The sequence below is a fragment of the Zingiber officinale genome, chromosome 11A, assembly GCF_018446385.1.
Source record: "Zingiber officinale cultivar Zhangliang chromosome 11A, Zo_v1.1, whole genome shotgun sequence".
Taxonomy (NCBI): Eukaryota; Viridiplantae; Streptophyta; class Magnoliopsida; order Zingiberales; family Zingiberaceae; genus Zingiber; species Zingiber officinale.
Genome location: NC_056006.1, coordinates 19,032,880 through 19,058,361, shown reverse-complemented (window position 1 = coordinate 19,058,361; position 25,482 = coordinate 19,032,880). Strand labels below are relative to the sequence as shown.

The following is a 25,482-nucleotide window of genomic DNA, read 5'->3' as shown; positions in this document are numbered from 1 at the left end:
CGTTGTATAACATGTTGTCCAAGTCATTGAGAATATATTTTTGTCAAAGAAGTCACTATGTCACTAGGCATCATATGCCGCCCTCTTTCTTTTATCAGTCTTTATTTGAGATATAGAGGGGACATCTTCACGTAAGAACCTCGTAAGGTTCAACATGATTAGGTAAAATAACATCTTTTGTTGCCACCTCTTGAAATCAGTACTTGTAAACTTCTCCGATTTTTTAGCATGCGTTGGTGGAACAGGAGCTGTCGATGATGAATCCATCAAGATTGCATAGAAAATTCGTCTTAAAATTATTGTGATATGGTAGTGGTACAATTTGATCCCAGGCAGAATGACGATATAACACTACTTTGGTGAAGTTGAAACTAGAGTTGGACTCTATCTCTTTAAGAGGAATTTATCCTATATACGTTGCTCATGGAACACGACAATCATCTCCCAAGATATGACTTTTATCTTGCAATAGCAGCACTACAAATTGCAAGACGTCCAAATCGAAGAAGATTCTCGAACTCTCTAAATGCAAGTATCATATGCAATGCTTGATTTGAATTGGAATGAATTGAGTGAGTGAAATGAGAATGAGAGAAATCTTATTTATATTAAATGAAAGGGTATAAGAACCTCTTAGTTTAATTAAATCTCAATCATCCAACTTGAATTGAATGGTTTAGAGTGCATCCCTTCCCAAGAGATATAATGTCTCTTCATTTGGATGTCAATCAATGGTTGAGATTGAGTCATTCAAAGGGCACTTAGGCCTTCTCAAATCGACGATCCAAATTTGCCAATCTTGATCCAACGATCTAGATTTAATCTCTCATTCATATTATGTTTCCGACTGTTATCCCCTTAACTCGATGGCATGGCTGGGCACAAGGATTGACTCGTTGCACATTGGATCCAGCATATTGGGCATGTGCGCAAGGCTTGTCAAGCAGTGGGTGGATTTGTGGCAGCGCGCGGGGGTGGTCCAAGCACAAGTCGAATAGGAGGTCAAATTGACTATGGCGATCAGATGCAAAGGTTGGACGCGCAGAATATAAGCATTTAGCCAACCATGGCTTGCAGAAAATGTGGGCCATGGCATGCAGCGGGTGCATACAATGCAGCATGAAGGATGATGCAGCAAAGTGGCTATTTGGCCCAAGCCCATGATGCAGAACCATGAGCCAAGCACAAGGGTTCATTCTGACCTTTGACATTGTGCCAAGGCAGCAAATGATATGGATGGCAGTTTGGGACATGTGGCATGGGAGTTGAGGAAACTACCATGCAATCGCTTGTAACCGCCATGCCAACTTCTACCTATGAATTATAAATAGGCATGGTTGGGTAATGGCAAAGGCAATAAGAGGAATATTTGAGCAATCTGTCAAGAGAGTCCACTTGTAATCCTTTAGTGTTAATACAAAGGTTGGGAGCTTTTTCCTGTACGTTGGCTTGTTCTTACTGCTGCTTGTTTAGTGCCTTGTCTTGTGCATTCTCTAGCACATCGGTGGTGCATTTGTAGGCTGAATCAAGTTGGGTGCTTGGTCACAGCAAAGGAAATTTCTAAGGCAGAAATTATCCCTGTGACAATTAGTATCAAAGCGTAGAAACATGGCTGGTGGCAACCACGAAATTAGAGAAAGACTTTCTTCACTTTAAGTCTTGGTCGGTGCGGTACTGGAAGCAGAGGATGTTTGCAATCTAATTGCAAAGATTCTCAACTTGGAGGTTAATATGGAGCAAATCCAAGAATCTCTACTGGAGGAGATGGTGCAATTATGGAAGAACAATGAGGATCTACGCTTTAAAGTTATTGTTCTACGAAGAGCAATAACTTCTAGTGTTGAAATAGGGTCTCATTGTCCATTGGTAAGAGTTCCTAAACCAAAATCCTTTGGAGGCGCGTGGAGCACAAAGGAACTAGAGAATTTCCTATGGGATATTGAGCAGTACTTTGTGGCTGCAAAAGTGCCTAAAATCAAGAAAGTAACAATTGCAAGCGTGTACCTTGTTGGTGATGTAAATCTCTAGTGGTGAACCCGCATGGTGGATGATGCAAATGCAGGTCGATAGAAAATAGATACGTGGGATCGGTTGAAGAAGGAGATGAAAGATCAATTCCTTCTAAGCAACACCTCGTGGATTGCACGAGATGGCTTGAAACGTCTCAACGTCTCAAACAAAGTGGCTATGTGCAAGACTATGTCAAAGAATTTAGTTCTTTGATGCTGAATATACAAAATATGTTCAAGGAGGACAAATTGTATAACTTCTTATATGGTTTGCAGCCTTGGGCACAGGTTGAATTTCGAAGGCAAAATGTGAAGGATTTGCCTAGTGCAATTGTTGATGCTGATGCCTTGGTGGACCTTCATATGAGCAAGAATAATCCGAACACTTCTTCATCTTCCAAGTCTAATTTTATCCACAAGGATAAAAAAGGAGAATGCAAGAAAGACGACAAGAAGGTGGACAAAAAGAAGGATCTGGTAAACAACTAAGGCAAAGGAAAGACGGAATATTCGGCTGTCCAAGGAAAGGGATAATTTGAAGAATTAGGGTTGTTTCTTGTGCAACGGCCCTCATTTTGCCAAAGGTTTTCCAAAACAGAAGAATTTAAATACCCTCTTGGTGAGGGATAAAGGGGAAAATTATGAACAGGAAGGTGCTACTCTTGTTAACCCTTTACATTTGCTAAATACAATTGTTGATTATGAGTCTATTAAATTGCTAACTAATATGTCAGAGGACATGGTGCGGGCTCATTCTCTACTCCAGCACATTTTCGTTGAATTGAATAGGGAAAGTGCAAAAGCTATGGTAGATATAGAGGCTACTCATACCTTTGTGTCTGCCAAGTTGGTGAAAAATTATGGACTGTCATTAAGCAAATGCCCAAGCTACATCAAATCAGTGAATGCCAAGGCGCAGGCAGTTGTAGGTATGGCTTACAATGTACCTTTAACTATCGGCACTTGGGTTGGAAAGAAAAATATGATGGTGATTCCGCTTGATGATTTTTAAATAATTATGGGTATGGATTTATTGCGAAAGATAAAGACGATGCCCATGCCTCACTTGGATGGAGTAATGGTAATACAGGAGTTAAATCCGTGCTTTGCTGTTATGCATCCTTATAGTAAGGGCCAAAAAAGGGGAAGACAAACATCATATCTGTAATATCACTGGAGAAAGGCTTAAAACGAGGTGAAACAACTTATTTGGCTGCCTTAATCGACATGAAACCTGACAAGAATGTTGAGTTGCCTGTTTGTGTTAAAGACATTATGTCTATTTGAAGATGTGATGCCTTCGGAGTTGCCAAAACACTTTCCATCAAGGAGAAATGTCGACCATAAAATCAAATTGATCCCTGATGTTGTCCCTCTTGCAAGTTCGCCATACCGTATGTCTCCCTTAGAACTCGCTGAATTGCACAAACAATTGAATGAATTGTTGGAGGTAGGGTATGTCCAACCATCCAATGCTCCTTTTGGTGCACTAGTGCTGCTCCAAAAGAAAAAAGATGGTGGCTTGAGGATGTGCATGGATTACAGGGCCTTGAATAAAGTAACGGTGAAAAACAAGTACCCTGTTCCGTTGGTGCAAGATTTGATGGACAGATTGAGCAAGGCATCATGGTTTTCAAAACTTGACTTGTGATCAGGTTATTGGTAAGTCAAAATTGCAGAAGGAGATGAGGCCAAAACAACATACGTGACTCGTTATGGCTCTTACGAGTTTCTGGTCATGCCCTTTGGCTTGACAAATGTCTATGCTATCTTTTGCAACTTCATGAACGAGTTGTTGTATGACTTCCTTGACAACTTTGTTGTAGTTTATTTGGATGATATTATAATCTACAGCAAGTCATTGGAAAAGCACTTGGAGCACTTGGGGATGGTGTTCGATCGGCTAAGGAAGCATCAACTCTTTGTAAAGAAAGAGAAGTGTGAGTTTGCAAGCCAAGAAGTAATGTTCTTGGGACACATGGTCAGCAATTGCCATGTTCGGTTGAATCCAAAGAAGGTGCTCGCCATTGTTGAGTGGCAACCTCCTTCAACTATTCCAGAACTACGATCATTTTTGGGCGTGACAAACTACTACCGTAAATTCATCGCTAGATATTCAAGGAAGTCTGCCCCTTTGACAGACTTATTGAAACAGAATATGCGGTGTGAATGGTCAAAGCATGCAAAGAAGCATTTGAAAAATTGAAGATGGCAATAGCATCTGAACCAGTGTTGTGCTTACGGACTTCGAGTTGCCTTTCGAAGTACATACTGATGCTTCTGATAAAGCTATTGGTGGCGTGTTGGTGCAAGAAGGCCATCACGTTGCCTTTGAAAGATGAAAACTCAATGTGGCTGAACAAAAATATTCTGCTCATGAGAAGGAAATGGTTCCAGTTGTTCATTGCTTACAGGTTTGGTAGGTATACTTGTTGCGAACAAAATTTCTTGTCAGAACAGATAATGTTACTAACACTTTCTTTGCAACTCAAAAGAAATTGTCCCCTAAGCAAACTCATTGGCAAGAATGTTTGGCTGAGTATGATTTCACTTGGGAGCATAAACCTGGAAGGCATAATCAAGTAGTAGACGCATTGAGTCAGAAGGAAGTTTTTGCCACTCTCTATTCTATCTCAAGAGTAGAATCGTATATGTTGAACAGAATCAAGGCTGTTGCTGCAAGCGACACAACTTATAGGAAGTTGGTGTAGCAAGTAAACGATGGGGTCATACGGCGGTACTGGATCGAGGATGATCTCCTAATTTACAAGGGAGGGGGGGGGGGTGGGGGGAAATCTTCTGCAGTGGGTGGTCTGCAGAGAGAGTTGCTGAAGGAAAACTCATGACCCACAATGGACTGGACATCCGGGTGTTGAACTAATGCTTGCTCTTTTGGATCATTCTTACATTTGGCCAAAGATGTTCAACCGTTGCCTATTTCAGAGAAACCTTGGGTTTCAGTTTCTATGGACTTTATCAGTGGCTTCCCAAAGGTTGATGGCATGTCTTCCATCATGGTGGTGGTAGACATATTTTCAAAATATGCAATATTCATTGCGGCACCTTTGGCTTACCCCTCGGATGTTGCTGCGGAGTTATTCTATCGTCATGTGGTAAAATTCTTCAGTTTGCTTAATGACATTGTGAGTGACAAGGACACTCGATTTAAGGGGAGATTCTGGATGTCCTTGTTCAACATGATGGGGACTGATATCATATTCTCTACTGCAAATCATCCACAAACCGATGGACAAACCGAAAGGATCAACCATGTAGTCGAAGAATACTTGCGGCATTATGTTACAGCAAGTCAAAAGAATTGGTTGGGGTTGCTAGACAGTGCATAATTCTACTACAATTTGCACAAGTCCTCAGCCACGGAAAAAAGTCCCTTTGAAATAGTGTTGGGTGAGCAGCCAACAACTCTTGCGGAGATATCCAAGCAAAAGTCTAGAGGAAAATGCCCTGTAACCTATAGATATGCAAGGGAAAAGCAGGAATTGCTCGAGGAAACCTAAGATGGCCTAAGGAAAGTGGCTAGAAGAATGAAAAAGTATGCTGATAAGAAGCGAAGACTCTTAGAATTTTCTGTTGGGGATGAAGTGTTGTTGAAACTCACTCCTCAAATCTGGAAGAGAACTAGCAGCAAGAATGCTCATCGTGGGCTAATTGCCAAGTATGACGAACCCTTTGAAATTGTAGAGAAAGTTGGGAATGTGGCTTACAGTTTAAACTTGCCTGAAAGGCTAAAGGTACATCTTACATTTCATGTAAGTTTCTTGAAGAAGATTCATGCAGATGAAATGGATCCATCAAGAGGCAGTGCCAAGAGAGCTCCACCAGTTATAAGGAAGCAATTTAGTGATGATGTTGATGAAATCCTAATCCAAAGAACATTCGGAATGAGCAAGAAGAATAGAAGGACAGAATTCTTAGTTCTTTAGAAAGGAAAATCCAAATTAGAGGCTACATGGGAAAGGGATGTTACGCTTTAGCAATTTGAGAAGCAAATTCAGGCATACTTACCGAAGCATTGGACAAAGGCGTCGAGTTCTTCTGGTGAGGGTGGCTTGTTAGCCCCTTAACTCGATGACATGGATGGACGCAAGGATTGGCCCGTTGCTCCTTGCATCTAGCATATTGGGAACGTGGGCAAGGCATGCCAAGCAACGGCTGGATTTGTTGCAGCGCACGGGGGCTATCCAAGCACAAGTTGAATGGGAGGTCGACTTGACAATGGCGATCAAATGCAAAGGTTGGACGCACGAAATATGAGCATTTGGCCCAGCATGACTTATAGAAAATGTGAGTCATGACATACAGCGAGTGCATGCAATGTAGCATGAAGGATGATGTAGCAAAGTGGCTATTCGGCCCAAGCTCATGAAGCAGAACCATGGGCCAAACACAAGGGTGCATGTTGGCCTTTGACATAGTGCTAAGGCAGCAAATGATGTTGATGGCAGTTTGGGACATATGGCATGGTAGTTGAGGAAACTACCATGCAACCGCTTATAACTGTCATGCCAACTTTTGCCTATGAATTATAAATAGGCATGGTTGGGCAATGGCTAAGGCGATGAGAGAAATATATGAGCAATTTGTCAAGAGAGTCCACTTGTAATCCTTTAGTGTTAATACAAAAGGTTGGGAGCTTTTTTCTGTACGTTGACTTGTTCTTGTTGGTGCTTGTCTAGTGCCTTGTTTTGTGCATTCTATAGCACATCGGTGGTGCATTTATAGGTTGAATCAAGTGAGGTGATTGATCGCCACACAGAAAATTTCTAAGGTAGAAATTTCCCCTTGACACCAACCATGGTCACAACTCACAAACTTGGAACAACAGTAGTCTGATCAAAACACATCAGTCGATGTGTCCATTCCTATCAGCCTTAGTGAATGGTACAAATGGAAGCTCTAACTCTCAGGTTAGACTCGAGACTTCCAACACTCAACATCCTTGACAACAACATAATTTTTAAGTAGCCGTTGGAAATCAAATTCACAATTGAGTCCAATCAACAAGATTTTATCAATGATGATGAATTATATTTTCTTCCTCTGATCCTCTGCAGGACCGAAGCAACCTTCTCTGAACCAAATGACGGTTGGCCGCCTCTGCACGGTTAAAGCTGGCCCTCCTCTAAGCGCCCAAAGCCGTGGCTGCTCCTAGCTCTAGTTAAGTTTGAGAGGCACTAGTTCGTTTATGGCTTCACATTTCCCTCCCAAGCTCACAACCTACAACTTTGAATGCATTTACATCGGTGAATCGGGGAAATGTTAAACTGATATTCATTGTCACCTCACCCGGCAATTTTTTGATATACCATTGAGGCACGTTATTTAGACCAGCCCTTGAATTCCAAAACTTTGTCACTAATGCTTCAGAAAGAACTTTACTAGCTCGGCGAATCCTAGTAAATTGAAGAGGACCGGCATGCTCAATACGCTAGTGTCACTATTTAGTTCAAACTAAAGTTTTTCCAATGAAGGTTATACCTACCATTTTTTTCACTTTGATTGTGAGATTCATTGTACACTGTATATAACGCGAGAGAACTTCGGTCAAGGTAAATTTGAGAGTAGAGCTATCGAAGTATTACGATGAGCCAAGCTTTCAAAACAGCCCGATCAGATTCTTATGAAACAGGGGTTGTAGAGATTTCACCTTGCTGATCCTCTTCATGTACATTGCTGATAACTGATGTTGCTTCCGAGAGGTTTGATCTGAGTTGTTGATTACCATTGAATGTTAGTTCTTTGGTCTCCAAATTAGGGATGACCGGTGGGATTGTTCTCCGTGTGTCTGTCATCTCCAAACCTTCGGTTGTATGGATCATCGCGCCAGTGGTCATCTCTACCTGTACAATACAACGGTAAAACAGCTGTTCTATAGGGAATTCTTAGCATACGATGAGTAGTTAGCATACCGAAGGAGCTCCTGGGGCTATTTGGAAGTTGAATCTTCTAACCAGCATTGCTGTTACAACCACTGTCTGTGTAAAATGAACTAGAAAATCGATAAACATTTCACATGCTAATGGATGATCGATAAACTTCACTGTTTTTTTAATATTTAATCATTATGAACATCAAATCGTGTTTATCTCAACTATTTAAGATTGACTATATAGATGTTATACTGTTTAAAATTTTCTTCAAATTTAAACTAATTATACTCTCCTTAATTGACACTATTGTTCGAAATATCATGCACTATTAACGTTTGCCTTGAGCATAATTAGTTAATTTAACAGGTATTAATGTGAAAAAGATAATGAAGAAGAATACCCACTTGATGTAAACTTGAAACATTATTTGTCATACTCTAAAAAATATCACACTAAAGGGGCTAGTACACGAAGTTTCTGAAAATGCGGGGTCTCGAGAAAGGGTTTATTATACACAACCTTATCCTTCAATATTGCAAGAGGTTGTTTCCATGACTGGAACTCGTGACCACACGATAACAACTTTACCGTTGCGCCAAGGCTCCCCTTCAACTATGAAACTACTATCAATATTAATGTTTTAGATATGTTTAAACAACATGGTCGTAGTAAAATCTTGAAGATATCATAAATGGTTTGACATTGGACAATATGTGTAGTGATCTCGACGCCAAAATATTGAAACTAAAGAAGAGTGTCAATCATATCGTAAACTAGAGAGATGATATGTGTGCAAATTCCAAGTTATGTTCAAGTCTCATAGCAAGAGGAGCAACAAAATATGATCATGAGTCTAGGATTGATGAACTGCCATAGGAAAAGCAGTCGAGTATCTTATCTCTCCTGTGAAGCTCTAGTGGACTCAGTAGGTAGGTGGTAAGGTATTGTAGATAACCTTGGCCTATAAAACTAGACTCTAATTACTGTAGCTCATTATGTACAGTTCTTCATGTTCAACTTATCAATGATATTTAGCATAGCACCATCTATGAGTAAATTGAGGAATTCAACATTTTTTGAACTTAAGCGAGCTTAGGCGCAATGGTAAAATTATTGTCATGTAAAGCTAGTGTAGCAAGAGCTTCTTGCTTTAGAGGGGAAAAGGCCAAAGGATTCATTAGAATGTCCGTTACGTGCACTCCCATGTCGTGAGATAACCAATGATCGAAGCTTGGAAAGTCTATTAGAAGACCGCTTGCATGAGAAGAACACACACTAGGGCAATGCGGTGGAGCACACGTGTCAACGAGCAACGTAGAGTGTTTAATGGTCGAAGGTAGAAGATATGGCAAATGAGCATAGTAACAAACAGAGGCGCTCATGTGTTGATTGAGCTATGGTTTTCACAATCACAGACATATCTCAGAGATGCTGTGAACTCCACAAGTGAACTCCATGAGAGGAGGGACATGCGAAAAAAAAATATTTAGAAATTTAACATGAACTAGCGATAATCTTTTTTCTGTTTTTTTTTCACAAGATTGATCGGCGGAATAAATAAAATAGAGAATATATTTTTCTTACAGACCTGTACTGAAAATGTGATACCAGGAAGACATTACCTCGAATGTAGCAAACATGTCTCCAACACATTTCCTCGGTCCACCACCAAATGGCAAGTAACTGAAAAATGTATATCGATATGGGTAACAAAGCAGATAGAAACAAAATATTGAAACCTTCATTATCTATTATGACTAACAACCATTGGCTCCCTTATATATGTAAATGATGTAATGAATAGATATCCTCATCAGTGGATAGACAGAGCATTGGGATTATGGAGTTGCTAAGCTGTTTATCGAGATTATTGTTTTGATTGCTGACATACACATATGCTGAAAGTGAGAAACTGACGAATTGTTATTTGCTTAGTCTGTCCAAAACTCAATTTTGAGCTGTAATGAAGGTCAGTAATAAGATGATCATGAATTAGGAGTAGCTATTCCATGCTGGTTGAACAATGCGTAAAGTTGTATAATAGTTCTATCTCATATTGAAGTTTGATAAACAAAGATTGCTAATTCGGTTGTCCTAGTTTTTCCACGGCAATTAGAAAGGTCTACAAATTTGCACCGCAGAAGATAGAAGCATCATGGTTATTGCCCCAGATCTAAGAATATGAATAGTATAATAACAATCAAGTCCTATCCCAGTAGGTGGGGTCGGCCTAAGAAGTCATAAGTACTCAACTCAGCACACTAGGGGCAGTATGCACTCGACTCGGCATATTCTTTTTTATTCTAAGAATATGAATACTAAATACAAAGGTCATAAAGCTCACTAGGGGAAGTATGCACTCGACTCAGCACAAAAGAACAGATTTCAATTTATTTATTCATAAATTAGACCGAATGAACACTGTAGCACAGTTTAGAGACAGATGCGAAGCATATGTAACTGCAGTTGAGAACCTGAAGTTTTGATTGCTCTCGTTTGGGTTTGGCCCGTCCAACAACCATCTCTCTGGATTGAATTTCTCAGCATCGACCCAATGCTTAGGGCTTCGATGGAGATTCCACACAGAGATAAAAATATCTTCACCCCTATTATTTTATCAGGAAAATCATCGACATTGTATTATAATTCCATTTTTTGGGGAAGATACAAGTCCATGTCTAATTCGGTTTCATACCCTTACCTTTTTATGGGGTACTCGCCGAGCATATCATCTTCAAGAGAACGACGAATTAAGACAGGTGGTTGTGGATAAAGTCGCAATGACTGCAACAAATGTTGGAGGCTATTTTTTATAGCATTTCATACTTTAAACAACTAAAATGCAAATCTCACATCCAGTCATCATAGTGAATGACAAGATCTTACTTCATTAATCACTCGAGTAGTATACTTCAGCTTCTTGAAATCCTCAATTGTTGGAAATCGATCCCCTAAAACAGAATCAGCCTAATGACAAAAAAAAAAAAAAAATGAGAGTCATATGTTTTTCATCAAATAAACAAAAACATTTTCTTCCAACCTTTATTACTTTACCTCATCTTGGAGCTTGGCCACTACCTTTGGTGACTGTGGACAAATATGAACATCTCAGTTGCCTCTTGATGGCCTTGTTCTAAATCTGTATCCCTTGAAGAGGCTTGTGGTGCTGCAGTTTTTGGGGTTTCCATAATTCCTTGGATCATCTCCAACTCTTTAGATAATGTATTAGCCACAGAAGTAAACTTTGTTGCAGATTGTATCGATATTCATCTGCTACTGACCTTGGATCCACAGTTTTTCGGCCAGTATCCATTCAAAGAGCTTGTGTTCACTTTTTGGTTAGTTTCTACATATCCCGACGATAAGTTCATACAAGAGAACTCAGTAGCTTCACCAGTTTGTGCATACTTCGAGCTGCATAAGCTGCAATTCCAAAAACCGGGTTTGTTTCACAAGAAAATAAAGGAATAAGGATGCATTATGTTCCTCATGGCTAAATGTATGGAATAAAAATCATTAGATGGTCATATAACATAAAACTTTCAAAAGATGCTTATGTTCCTCTTTTAGTATTTAATTCAATGCTTCTGTTATTAGTAGTATTAGAACCATAATCTACCTAAGCATACATTAATGAAACTTATCTAAAAGATCGAAGCGGCATTAAATAATAAGACCCCATTCATCAAGTTAATTTAAGAAATAACAGGAAATATATGTATGGCCTGGTGGCACATTGACAAATCCATGTTTTATCTGTGAAGATGGTTACTGCTTGTTCTTGATATGTAGTACAACAATGAAGTTTTGGAAACAGAGTCTTTATTGAAGCTAGATTTAGAGCCTGAGTTTGGAGGTCTTGTTCAGATACTACTATTATTGGTTTAGATATAAATGACTTAGATCCAGAGGACCAATGTGTGAGTTCAAATCTGTATTCCTACAGTCTTGCTTCCTACAGCTAGTTAATCGCGTACAGCTCCAAACATGTAAATCTTGTCTTTTGGCTAAGCATTTCCATTTTTATTGCCTCATCGCCAACTTGCTGTTTGATTTTGAATATTACAGTAGAAATCTCTATTACAGAGCAAGACATACTGAATTATGATAGTATCAGAGTGAAAGCAAACTAAAATAAGTCACCATAAATCTTAGCATATATTAGAGTCTCATAGTATAAAACCCTAATCAGAAAGAAAGATTACCTGTTTGAAGAATCACTGGATGATGCTTCGATGAGGGAATTGGGAAACTTATATAGTAAAAAAAAAATCCTTTGAATGAGTGAGTGTAGTTCCTTCTTCTAGAAAAATCAGCAATATTTGATTGCAAATAGGAATGTTGAGTAGAAATAAAAGAGATCAGATGGAGCTAACACAAAATTGTAATGAAATCTAAATGATCAATCATCACTTTGACTCTAAATCAATTCAGAAAATAAAAAAAGAAAGGAGAAACACAAAATAGGAATGAGCTAAGATGATCATCACCCTTTAAAAACATAGAGCGATTCAACAAGCTGAGGTTTTGGGCATCGGATGCAATGTGCGATACGTGCAAAAAGGGGCTAACAAATTAGGGTTAGGCGGAGAAGAAGCTAAATAAAAAGACACTACAAGAAAAAAAAAATACTTTTTGAGACACAACAAAATATGTCTTCAATTATAAATTTAGTGTCTCAAAATGTTTTTGAGGTGGTGATGAGATGGTAATGTAACCGTCCCCAATACAAGTGTCTCAAAAAATTATTGAGACAGTTGTATTGTCTCAAATGATATTTAAGACGTTGATGAGACGGTTGTTCAATTGTCTCAAAAGTATATAAGACAGTTATTTTTGTCTCAAATGTTATGTCTTATCCTATGAAAAAACTAAAGACACTAAATTGAGATGATAATGTGTCATCTCAAATAGAAGTGAAGACAGTAAATTATTATCCCAATGTTTTGACTTGTTAATTAGATGTACCATTTGTGATGAAAATTAATAATCTTAAAAGAGTATTTACTATACAAATTAATCTAGATCAAATTTATTAAATTGTCATTTCAAAATAAAAGGAAAAACTTTCTCTTTATAAATTAAAAGTGATATATATAATATAAAATTCTAATATTTTTTAACTTGCAAGTTAGTACATATGTTTCATGCCAACATTCATTTAATAATAGAAATATTTACATATACATCATTAATTTGATAAGAAAAAAAATACTATTCCTATAAAAGTTATACAAGAGAAAGTCTAAAAAATAACTTCTCAGAGATGACTTCTATAATCCTTCTTTATCAGAATCCTGAATATTAAAAATAACTCTTATTAGAGGTAAAGACAATTTATAATATATATTGTTTAGAAAAATCAATAAACATAACTTTTCAATAAGAAATCTCATCATCTAACATATAATCCTTTTTCTTGCAACTATATATATAAACAACACAAACAACCTCAAGTTAAATTATTTTTTAAAGACCACAAACAACACCAAGTTGAAATTACATGACTAAACATATAAACTATTCAGAAAAATCAATAAACAGAACTTTTCAATAAGAAATCTCACCATCTAACACAAAAATCTCTTTCTTGCAACTATGTATATAAACAACACAAATATCCCTAAGTTAAACAAAACTCTTCATCTCGTAATAAGAAATGATGGTTCATGTGTTTGTCAATATCTTTGTGCCTTTCAAGTTGTTGCACATGTAAAATAGATTTATCTACAATATAAAAATATGTACACTACATTGCCAAAATTATTAATAAAACCAAAAAAAATTCTTGTGAAAACAACTACCAATGTACCTATTGGTTAGCCAAGATGAGCCTTCATTCTATTGCTCCTCACTAATAGCTTGTGTGCCTATAAAGCATTGACAATTCAAAATGAACAAAACTACTCTTTTTCATTATCAAATAATAGACAAGAAATAATAAAATTTTTAAAGTAACTAGCACAAAATGACTTGACATAGGAAGAAAATATGTCAAACAATCAGTCATCTTCCATGGTCCAACTAGGAATTCTTATACCATAGTGAAAACCAACCAAAATAAAAGAAGATAGGTCAAACAACCACTTTGACCATGATGCAGGCTCACTTTAAGAAAACCATCAGCTTGAAGCATTTAACCATATTTTCATGGCACAAGATTGGCAAATTAAGAGGAAATAAGAGCTCCTTTGCTTTGATTTTATTAAGTTCATGATCTTCAATTTCAATTTAGCAAATAATCGTGGTGGAATCAAATGATCCTCATTACCAAACTCATCCAATTTAGGATCATGCATATCTAAAAATTGCTTAGGAGTTACTGTTGGAGCAATCTTGTTCAAGACATTACTCATTGTTGATGTTTGGTTATATAAGTTTAAGTTAGGCATTATTTGTGATCTAACATAAAATGTTGAGTAAGAAGATACGAAGACTTGGCAAGGAAAGTCTCGGAGCTACGACCTCTTGGCAAAAGGAGACTTAGCATGACAAAGCCGAAGGTAGCACTTGAAGGCAAGCGCAAGGATGAGGAATCATGGAAACCAAAGCATCCTAAGGGCACAAGGCTGATGGAAGATGCTTGGAGGCATAAAGTCTAAGCTAAGGAAATAATTTAGGTGTGTAAAGTGATGTAAATCTCAAACTATAAAATTGCTATAAATCTCAAAGCTATAAGGTACTAGTCGACTGGTACCCGCACCAGTCGACTGGTACCAAGTGACAAAACAAATAGAATGTCGACAGCCAGTTTGGAATCAGGTACCAGTCGACTGATGCCAGTTCCAGTCGACTGGTAGATGACTGTTATGGAGTGACGGCTGAAAATCTCACTAAATCTTAAGTGTCGTTGAAGCTCATCAGTCGACTGGCAAGTATATCAGTCGACTGATATCGGGAAAAACTATAAAAGTAGTTTTTTGAAGCTGGGAGAAAGATACTACAGTTCTAATAAAAAAGGTGCTCTCCAAGTAATTCCTAAGCTACTAGAATCTGAGTCTCCTCCTCCTAAGCCTAGCTTTCATCTTGTAAGAGGAAGAGGCAAATAGTGTAAAGGTTTCTCCACCTTTGGTCTTGATTCGAAAAGGAGAAAGTCTTAGTGAAGCTTGATCGTGTGGGTGTGTGCCTTGGATTAGTCACCTCAAGGAGGTGGAGACCAAGTAAATCAAGGAGTTAGCATTGTTTTCATATTATTACATAGTTTTCTTTTCTACTCTATTTGCTTCCGCTAACAAAGTGTAGGTGAAAATCGAAGAAAGACTATTCACCTCCCCTCTAGCCAAACACAAAGGTCCTAACATTTGTTATCAGAGCAGGTCGCATCGAAAGAACTCATCGTCAACCGAAGCATCGAGATGACATTTCAAGAGCGATATAGCACCGCTAGACCACCCTTCTTTGATGGCAACGATTTTGCATATTGGAAAGGTAGAATGGAGTATTAATTACTTAATAAATAATATTGAAAATTGGTTTAGTGTTGTAGATGGATTTGAGAAGCCAAAAGATGGGTCGGGAGCACCACTTCCAACCAAGGATTGGACAAAAGAGATGACAAAGAAGGCCCAAGCAAATGCAAAGGCCACAACAACCCTATAATGTGGACTCTCAAAGGAGCAACTAAGCAAAGTAGGACCATTCAACTCCGCCAAAGAGCTTTGGGAAAGACTCATTGAGTAAATGAAGGATCAAGCGAATCAAGGAGGACCAAGAGAGATCTCTTGTTGGGGAAACTTTAAACCTTTACTATGAAGACCAATGAGACCGTGAGTCAAATGTACGGTAGATTCAAGGAGGTAGTAAATGGGATTCATGTAATAGGTGAGAAAATTGACAATCGGGACCTAGTAAGGTATGTTTTTCAATCTTTTCCTAGAACCACCTTATGGGCATCAATGGTTGATGCGTATAAGGTTTTTAGAGATCTCTCTTTAGTTAAGCTTGATGAATTATTTTGTGAATTTGAACTTCATGAATAAGCTAATATGGCTTCAAAAGAGAAAGGTATAGCTCTTATTGTAGAAAAGAAGGAGAAGAAAAAGAAGAAAGAAAAGAAGGTGGAATTCTCATCATCCGAATCCGAGCAAGAATCATCGGATAGTGATGATGAAATGTCGGAAAGTGAAGTGGCTCATTATGTCAAGAAAATGATGGGAAGATCAAGGAAATTCACAAGAAAGGATGTGAAGAAAATGTTCCAACCCTTAAAAGGTAAAAGTAGTCAAAGTTCAAGTTTTAACACTAATGTCATTTGTTATGGATGTAACAAGAAAGGACACATCAAGCCAAATTGCCCTGATTAAAGAAGAAAGAAGAAAAGGAGAAGAAAAAGAAGAAGGAGAAAAAGAAGAAGGAGGCCATGGTGGCCCAAGCTACATGGGATACACCAAGCATTGACTCATCGGATGAAGATGAGCTATGCCATGTTACCCGACATATGGCATTTATGACATGTGAAGATGACAAAGATGAATCAAGTCAAGAGGAAGTGTCAAGTGAAGAGGATTCATCAAATGAAGAGTCATCATCAAGTGATGATGAGGTAAAAGAATCTCCCAAAGTAGATTTTTTTTTATAAAACTATTTCTCACCTCAAGAATGCTTTTGTTAAATCACAATCTAAAGTGAAGATCTTGAAGGGAAAACTTAAGTCTATTAGAAGTGATCTATGTTCATCTAGTGAGTCAAGTATGGTCAAGGAAGAAAATGAAAAATTGAAGAATGATGTGATTGAACTAAGAGCATGTCTAGAGAAGTTTACAAATGGATCCAAATATTAAGATATGATCATTAGAGACCAAAGAGTCGTTTATAACAAAGCCAGAATAGGATATAGACCTAAGGAAAAGGAAGTTGCATACATGTCTCTAATCAATGGTACTAGAAGTGATGCACTTAGAAACAAACTTAAAATGAATCTTAAAGGAAAGGTAAAACAAGCTTGGGTGCCTAAGAAATATTTGAATGACATTTCCGAATCAAGTGCTTGGGTACCAAAGAGTTGTGTGTTTTATGTTGCTTTGGTAGAAGAGAAGAAGGATACAAGTATGTGGATTGTAGATAACGGTTGCTCAAGACATATGACCGGGGATGTAAGAAAGTTCTCCATAATAAATTATATAAAGAAAGGAACAGTATCATTTGGGAATAGTGGAAAGCTCAAGATTATAGGTAAAGGTACAATTAAGGTATCATCTACAATTACTATTCATAAAGTCCTATTGGTTAAAAATATGGAGTTTAATTTGCTTAGTGTTAGTCAATTATGTGATGTCGGATACCATGTAGAGTTTCACTCCGATAAGTGCTTAGTTAAGCATAAGGGACTTGAAAATGTTATGTTAAAAGGATTTCATAAAACAAATCTATATTATGTTGATCTTTCATATGTTTCTAACCCCTCCATTAAGTGTCTAATATCAAAAGAAGAGGAAGGATGGCTATGGCGTAGAAGACTTGGGCATATCAACATGAAGAACATAGTCAAGGTAGCCAAGATGAAGCTTGTAAAGGGACTTCCAAAAATCAAGTACATCAAGGACAAATTGTGTGATGCGTGCCAAGAGGGTAAGCAATCAAGGTCATCACATAAAGGTAAAACTTTAACTAGTACTTTATTACCACTAGAATTATTGCACTTGAATCTTTTCGATTGTCATATAACATCCTCTTTGATGGGTAACAAATATTGTTTGGTCATAGTTGATGATTACTCTAGATATGCTTGGTTTTATTTCCTAAAATATAAGGGGGAAACTTTAGAAACAATTGTAGGATTTACCAAGAGGGTAGAAAATGAAAAGAATCTAAAAATTGATAGAATTCGAAGTGATCATGGTGGAGAGTTTGAAATTTTGAACTTTTCTAAGTTTTGTTTGGAAAATGACTATAAGCATAAATTTTCTTGTCCAAGAACACCTCAACAAAATGGTGTAGTGGAGAGGAAAAATAGGACCTTACAAGAGGCAGCTAGGACCATGCTTAATGCATATTCCTTACCTAGCTACTTGTGGGCCGAAGCGGTTAATACCGCATGTTATATCCAAAATCATGTCTTGATTCATAAATTTTTAGGAAAAACACCCTTTGAACTATGGAATGGAACAATTCCTTTAATTCATTATTTCAAAGTTTTTGGGTGTAAGGTCTACATTCTAAATACCAAAGATGACTTAGGAAAATTTGAGGCCAAATCCGATGAAGGAATTCTAGTTGGATACTCATCTACTAGTAGAGGATATAGAGTTTACAACAAAAGGACTCTAACGGTGGAGGAATCATCCAATGTTAAGTTTGATGAGTCTACTAGCACTTATCCTAGGAAATCATTCATTGATAAGGATATAATTGAACAAAACCAAAATATTACTCAAGGGATACAAGACCTACATTTAGGGGGTATTGATCAAGGGGGAGGAAATGCTTCGGATGATGAAAGAAGTAATGAGAATAATAAGCGTCATAAAGGAGCTGATCCCATACCCTCTAGGACCTTAAGGCATCATCAAGATCATCCTATTAATCAAGTAGTTGGAAATGTTGAGCAAGGGGTAAGGACTAGATCCTACTTTAGAGATCACACGAGTCAAATTGCTCTAATATCACAACTTGAACCAAAAATAATTGATGACGCTTTACTTGATATGGATTGGATTCTAGCAATGCAAGAAGAGTTGAACCAATTTGAGAGAAGTGATGTATGGAAGTTGGTTCCAAGACCTAATGTTAGTAGAATCGTTACAACAAAATGGGTCTTTAGAAATAAGTTGGACGATCAAGGGAGAGTCACTAGAAATAAGGCTAGGTTGGTAGCTAGGGGTTTCAATCAAGTAGAAGCACTTGATTATGATGAAACTTATGCTCCGGTAGCACGGTTAGAGTCCATTAGGATCTTATTAGGATATGCCGCTTACATGGGTTTTAAACTTCACCAAATGGATGTAAAATTGGCCTTTCTAAATGGGTTCATTAAGGAAGAAGTTTATGTAGAACAACCACCTGGATTTGAAAATATAGATTATCCGAACCATATTTATAAACTTAAGAAGCATTATATGGGTTAAAACAAGCTCCCCGGGCTTCGTATGAGAGACTCTCATCATTTATAATCTCTAAGGGTTTTAGAAGAGGAACAATTGACCCAACATTATTTCTAAAGTCTAAGGATGGAGACATTTTTGTTGCCCATGTCTATGTTGATGATATCATTTTTGGCTCAACAAATAATGAACTTCATGATTTTATCAAACACATGGAAAGTGAGTTTGAAATGAGTCTAGTTGGAGAATTGAGTTTCTTTTTGGGATTACAAGTTAAACAAACTAGTGAAGGAACCCATGTCTACTGATGTGCATAGATTGTATACACTTGTTTCGCATGTTTTGACGCACATTCACATATTTTGCACATGTTTTGTCTACGTATTTTTGTACTTCTAGCTTTCCTTTTAGCATATTTACTCTTTTTGTTCGGAGATCTGCTTTTGTGTATTTTTTGTACACAGAAGTCAAATTTGGTGAAGAATGCATGTTCAAGGCTAAATCTGCAAGCGAAGCAATGGAAGAAGACACCTTACCTGAACCACACACGACCCTGCCATGGGGGGTTGCCCAAGCCATGTAGAGATGAGAGGTCGTGTAGCTGCAGTAGAGAAGGGAGATGGCTTGGCCGTGTGAACCTCACACGGCCGTGCCAAGTTTTGAAGCCCAATGAAGACTAGGCCGTGCACACCACACGGCCATGTAAGTTTTCCAGAGACCAGAGAAGCCTCGGTTGTGTATACCACAAGGCCGTGTGAGTTTTCCAGTGGGAAAGAGAGTGTCGGCCGTGTGCACCACACGGTCGTGCCAGGTTTCCAGAGGCAGAGGCAGCTTAGGCCATGTAGATCTACACGGTCGTGCAGGAGGGTCATGGTAGATGCTTGCCACGGTCGTGTCTCACACACGGCCGTGTAAGGTTGGCAAAGAGGAGAGTGACTCTGGCCATGTGAACCTCACACGGCCATGCCACGGGGTCGTGTGGCGCCCAAACCTTCCCTCTATATAAGGCTTCCTTCATGAATTGAAAGGGGATCTTCTCCCCTTTGGGAGAAAGTGAGATTTAGGCGATTTCCCTTCATCTTGGAGGGATTTTCTTGCGATTCTAGGGAGGATCTTCACCGATTCGACTCCAAGATCGTGGGATTGGATCCGAAGACCGTTCTTCTTCGTAGATAAGTTTTCTTTCTCTCTTTTCTTGAATTTGGGGGATCAAGAATGCTTGTAATACTTCTTTCTTTCAGATTCTTTCTTCGATTTATGGAGTAGATCTTTTGTTCTAGGATGGAGGGAGTATTTGTAAGGATATCTTGATGTAACACTCTTGTGGATATGTCAAATTTCCATTTCTATGATTTTATCCTGTTTTTGTATCTATTTGATCTTGTGTGGAATGTTGTAATTGTGCCTAATTACCATACTTGATTGAGGGTTTGGATATCTTGTGGATCTTGTAGAGGTAATTCCTCATTTGATTTTCCAAGGGATCTTCGTGACAGGAACATGCTCGTGTAAGGACGTTTAAGGGATTATCTTGAAGGAGAAATTAGGTTATTCAAGGGGATAGGATAGATTTGCGCATTAATCTTTATATTTAGATGAGTTTAATGAGAGATGAATTCTTATGTTGATTATCCGAGGGGCGCACGTGATAGGCAAGCCCGTGTAAGGACAACATAGATTCATTCCTAATTGATCAATCTAGGTGTAGATTTCAATCCTAGGTCAGTTGTCTATTGCAAGAAAGAACCGACAACCTCCTACAAATGATGGACAATTGAGGAATGAGATTTGGGTAGATCATTTACATTGAGTAACCTTACAAAGAAACTAAAACTCCTAGAACATCCCTTATCATTGCCCTTATTCTTATTTCCTATCCTTTCATTTACATCTTTACCTTTGGTAGATTTACTTTGTACTTGTTAACTCATTGAATTGTTGTTTAGCTAATTCGCGTTGAGATATTCTTAGTGTTTATTCCCCTGTGGATACGATAATCTTTTATATTACTTGTGATATTTCCGTACACTTGCGGAGGTCTACAAGTTTTTGGCGCCATTGCCGGGGACTACGCTATAACATTAGGGATTTTTCAATTGAGTTAGACTAGACATAACTTTTCTTTTCATTTGCATAGTTGTAACTAATTGTTAGAATTCTATTTTCATAAGTTTTTCCTTACTTATATAACATTTTTGTCAATTCTTTTTGTTGTAATTCTAATTCTGCATTTTGATTCTAACATTTTTGTCTAACTTTTCTATATTTTCTTTGAATTTAGTTTCTTTCTTTCTCTTTCTTTTGTGAACATATCTTGCTATCTTGTTCTTGAGTATGCGAGGATCTAACTTTGTAGGAGAACTTCTTCCTCTCGATCCTGAAATAGACAGAATATTTCATAGAAGAAAAATTCTTCAAAGACAACAAGAAGAACAAGAACATTTTATTATGGCGAATAGACCACTAAAGGATTATGTAGCACCTTATGCTAAGGGTTTTCGGTCTAGTATTTCAAGGCCTTCAGTTGAAGCAAATAATTTTAAAATCAAACTTGTAATTATATCCATGGTGTAGCAAAATCAGATTGGTGGAGGACCGCATGAAGACCCAAATCAACACTTGGAAGTCTTCTATGAAATATGCGGCATAATGACAATGAATGGTGTTCCTTCAGAGGCAGTGCGCCTACTATTATTTGGGTTTTGTTTGAGAGATAGAACCAAGCAATGGTTAAACTCTTTGGCTCCAAATAGCATCACCACATGGGAGCAATGTGAGCAACAATTCCTTGATAAATTCTATCCTCCAAGCAAAACAGCTCATATGAGGAATCTTATTGCAAGCTTCAAGCAAGCGGACTCTGAATCTTTATTTGAAGCTTGGGATAGGTACAATAGTATGCTCAGACAATGGCCATACCATGGTTTGGAAAGGTGGTTAGTACTACATACATTTTATAACGACATTAATTATCATACAAAAGTGTCCCTTGATTCAGCTGCTGGAGGAGCACTTATGAATAAGAGCTTGGATGAAGCGAGGAGATAATTGAAAGTGTAGCACAAAACCACCATCAATGGGCTAATGAAAGAAGTGGTGGCTATTCCTGTACGAACCCAACAACAAAAGCATCAGGAAAATTTGATGTTGATGTAGTGATCTTATTGCCTGCAAAACTGGATGCTCTTACAAAAAGGTTTGAGAATATGGGAGCTATTTCAAGTATGGTCAATGCCATTGTTTCTTCTTGCGAAGTATGTGGAAGTTCTGAACACTCAAATGACTCATGTCCACTAGGAGCTATCACTGCACAAATAAATCAATTAGAGCAATGTGATGCAATCATGAGTTTCAATCAAAGGCAAAACAACCCATACTCAAATACCTACAACCCTGGATGGAAAAGTTATCTTAATTTTTCCTATAGAAATAATTAAGATCAAGGACCATCTATGGGGGCAAGACCTAATTTTTAGTCCGGGCAACAGAATTTTTAGCAACAATCTTCTCAAGGCTTTCCTATGTTTAAAATTGAAAAAATATTTGAAGAAATTATGTCCACTCAGAATGAAATGAAACAAGACATTTTAAAGCTCACTCACAGAATGGATAATTCTGATAGACATCAAAAGATCTTGGAAAGTCAGATTGCCCAACTAGCATCCTCATCTTCTAGAGCACCAGGACAATTACCTGGTAAGCCTGATGTCAATTCCGTGGAGCACTGCAACATAATTGAGCTTAGGAGTGGACGGACCTTGGGAAATCCCCAAGTGACTGCTCCAAAAGGGATGCACACTGAAGAAGAGCTCTCTCCTCCAACATCAAATCAGATTCAAGATAATGAGGAGAGTACCACTAAGGTTGAAGAGACTCTTCCACTTAACCATCAAAGTATAGCAGCCCCTTTTCCTCAAAGACTTTTTATGTTACAGAAGGATGAAGAGTTTGGCAAATTCTTGGAGAAGGTAAAAGAAATATGTGTTGAAGTACCACTCATTGATGCAATCCTTCAAATGCCCAAGTTTGCCAGATTCCTGAAGGACATCATGTCGAATAATAGAAGGAAGGGAGACATAGAGACCATTGCACTTATAGAGGAATGCAGCGCTCTTTTTGAAAAAAACACTTCCCCAAAGTTGAAAGACCACAGAAGCTTTTATATTTCTTGCAATATAGGAACTGAATTTATTGAGAAAGCTTTTTGTGATTTGGGGGCAAGTGTTAGCCTCATTCCTTATTCTATTTGTAATAAATTAGGTCTTAAAAAGTTTAAACTTACTACCATGACACTACAACTTGCTGAACACTCCTGCAGGTACCCTGTGGGTATCATTAAAGATGTGCTGGTAGAAATAGGTGGGAGTATAATTTCCACCGATTTTGTTGTGTTAGACATAGAGGAGGACCCAAAAATCTCTATCATATTGGGAAGATCATTCCTTGCTACAGCTGGACCTATCATAGATGTTAAGAATCATAAACTTTCTTTGGTAATCGGTAAGGAACGGTTGGAATATGATTTATCTAATGCCTCTAACCATGTCTCTTCTCTTCTAAATGCTTGTAGCAGGGCATGCATTTACATACTGGAGGAATGGAATTTCCATCCTCATGGGAGGCCACCAAACGAAGAAAATATTGTGGTGGAAGATGTTGGGAGGAGACCTCCCAACAAAAGTGACAAATATGTCTGCCCTCTAAGGGCAAGGAAAAGAGAGGAGTAATCAAGATTGGTCAAGCTAAAGACCTTAAACAAGCGCTTCTTGGGAGGCAACCCAAGGGTTCTTTTTAATTAGTTTCATTCCATGTTTCTATTATTCATTAGTAGTGTTTTTACTTTATTTTTTTCTTTATTTTCAGGTTGAAATTTCACTTCCATGAGCTGGCCGTGATTTCTTCATGGGCATGGAAGTGTTAGAAGAGCTAGAAAGAAGAAAGAAGCATCAAGTGGAGCAAAACAGAGCATGGTCGTGTGCTGTACACGGCCAGGCTTATGGTGCAGAAAAGGGAGATGCTTGGGCCGTGTCTACATGACACGACCGTGTGGAGTCTCCAGAGAAGAAAAGGTGCATGGCCGTGTCCCAGACACGACCGTGTGAAGAATCCAGAGGAGGAAAACTTTTCAGACATGTCTCACACACAACCGTGTGAAGGAACCAGAGCAGAAGCCTGCATTGGCCGTGTCATCTGACACGACCGTGTGCTGATTCCAGAGAAGGAGGCTGGTGAGGCTGTGTCCCAGACACGACCGTGCAAAGATAACCGAGAAGGAGAAGGCAGGGGCTGTGTAGATCTACACGACCCGTGTGGAGAAACCTATTCAGGCCGTGTCTCCTATACACGGCCAGATCCAGGCCATGCCACCCACACACCCTCCTCATCTCAACACCCTCTTCTCTCCAAAATTCCTCTCTTCTTCAACCTTTCTTCCAAACCTTTTCAGATCTAGACCTAAAACCCTTTCTTCTCCTCAAACTTCATCTAGATCTAGATTCTTCTCTTCGCCTAGATCCAAGATCTCCACTTTCATAACCCTAAGATCTATTTCGTCAAGATCTAGTTCCTCCAAACCTAAACAGTATCCTTCCCCACTCAAACTTGAAAATATGTCCAACATTTTGAAGAGACTTCGCAAAGGTGGCAGTGGATCTAGTGGTGGAGACAAAGGGAAGGAGCCATTCGATAAGGGGAAACAACCGGTGCAAGGCAAAGGAAAAAGGACCTCACGCAACGAAGGCAATGACAACGAATTCAATATCGTATTTAGAAATGATGATCAAATTACTAGATTTGCAATTCTTGTCAATAGAAAGATCGTGTGTACTAGGTATACAAATCCAACCATTTTAGATATGATGGGAATTAGGGATGATATAGATTGGATGATTGGGTTCTTAGATTGGAGTGATATGTTGTACACACATCTACCTACTTATCCTCGCCTTGTTTTGGAGTTTCTAAGCTCACTAGATGTCCATTTTGCCAATGAGGATGATTATGTTGGCAAGATAACCTTTAGATTAATGAATCAAGAATTTCAATGGACATTTAGTGATTTCAACACTTGTTTTGGATTGTCTTTCGGTAGCTCTCGGAGGTTTGACTCTAGGTTTAATTGGAACAATTTTTGGAATTCTATCACTGGATTAGATCATCCCTATGAGCCCTCTAGAGCCAAGGCTTCTCACATGCAAAACCCTGTTTTTAGATATTTGCATCAAGTCATGAACAAAACTATTTTTGGTAGAGGGGAAAGTGATGGAGTCGTTAAGAAAGTAGAACTCTATGCTCTATGGGCTATGTTGCATAAGGTTGATTTTGATTCCGGTTTTCATTTTCTGCAAACCTTAGTGAGAGCTGCGAGGGCGTCTTCGGGATCAATAGTTCTTGGTGGGTTTATTACTCAAATAGCAATTAACTTGGAACTTGATTTAAATGGGTTGGAAGCTATTCATGGCAATGACATTATCGACATGGATGCATGTCTTGCTATGAAAATGATTATTCGAGATGAGAACCGTGTCGCATTTCTTAGGAGGA

General features: G+C 38.3%; 1 protein-coding gene across 1 annotated transcript; it reads right to left on the bottom strand.

The window, feature by feature from the left end:
* Nucleotides 1-7,648: 7,648 nt before the first annotated feature.
* Nucleotides 7,649-10,837, bottom strand: LOC122031278 (protein LUTEIN DEFICIENT 5, chloroplastic-like). The gene is made up of 6 exons (XM_042590411.1): nt 10,787-10,837; nt 10,602-10,684; nt 10,375-10,506; nt 9,523-9,583; nt 7,940-8,005; nt 7,649-7,870 (listed from the first exon to the last, which is right to left on the bottom strand). The coding sequence occupies exons 2-6, from the start codon at nt 10,625-10,627 to the stop codon at nt 7,649-7,651; spliced, it is 507 nt and encodes a 168-aa protein (XP_042446345.1). The 5' UTR covers nt 10,628-10,684; nt 10,787-10,837.
* Nucleotides 10,838-25,482: the final 14,645 nt, after the last annotated feature.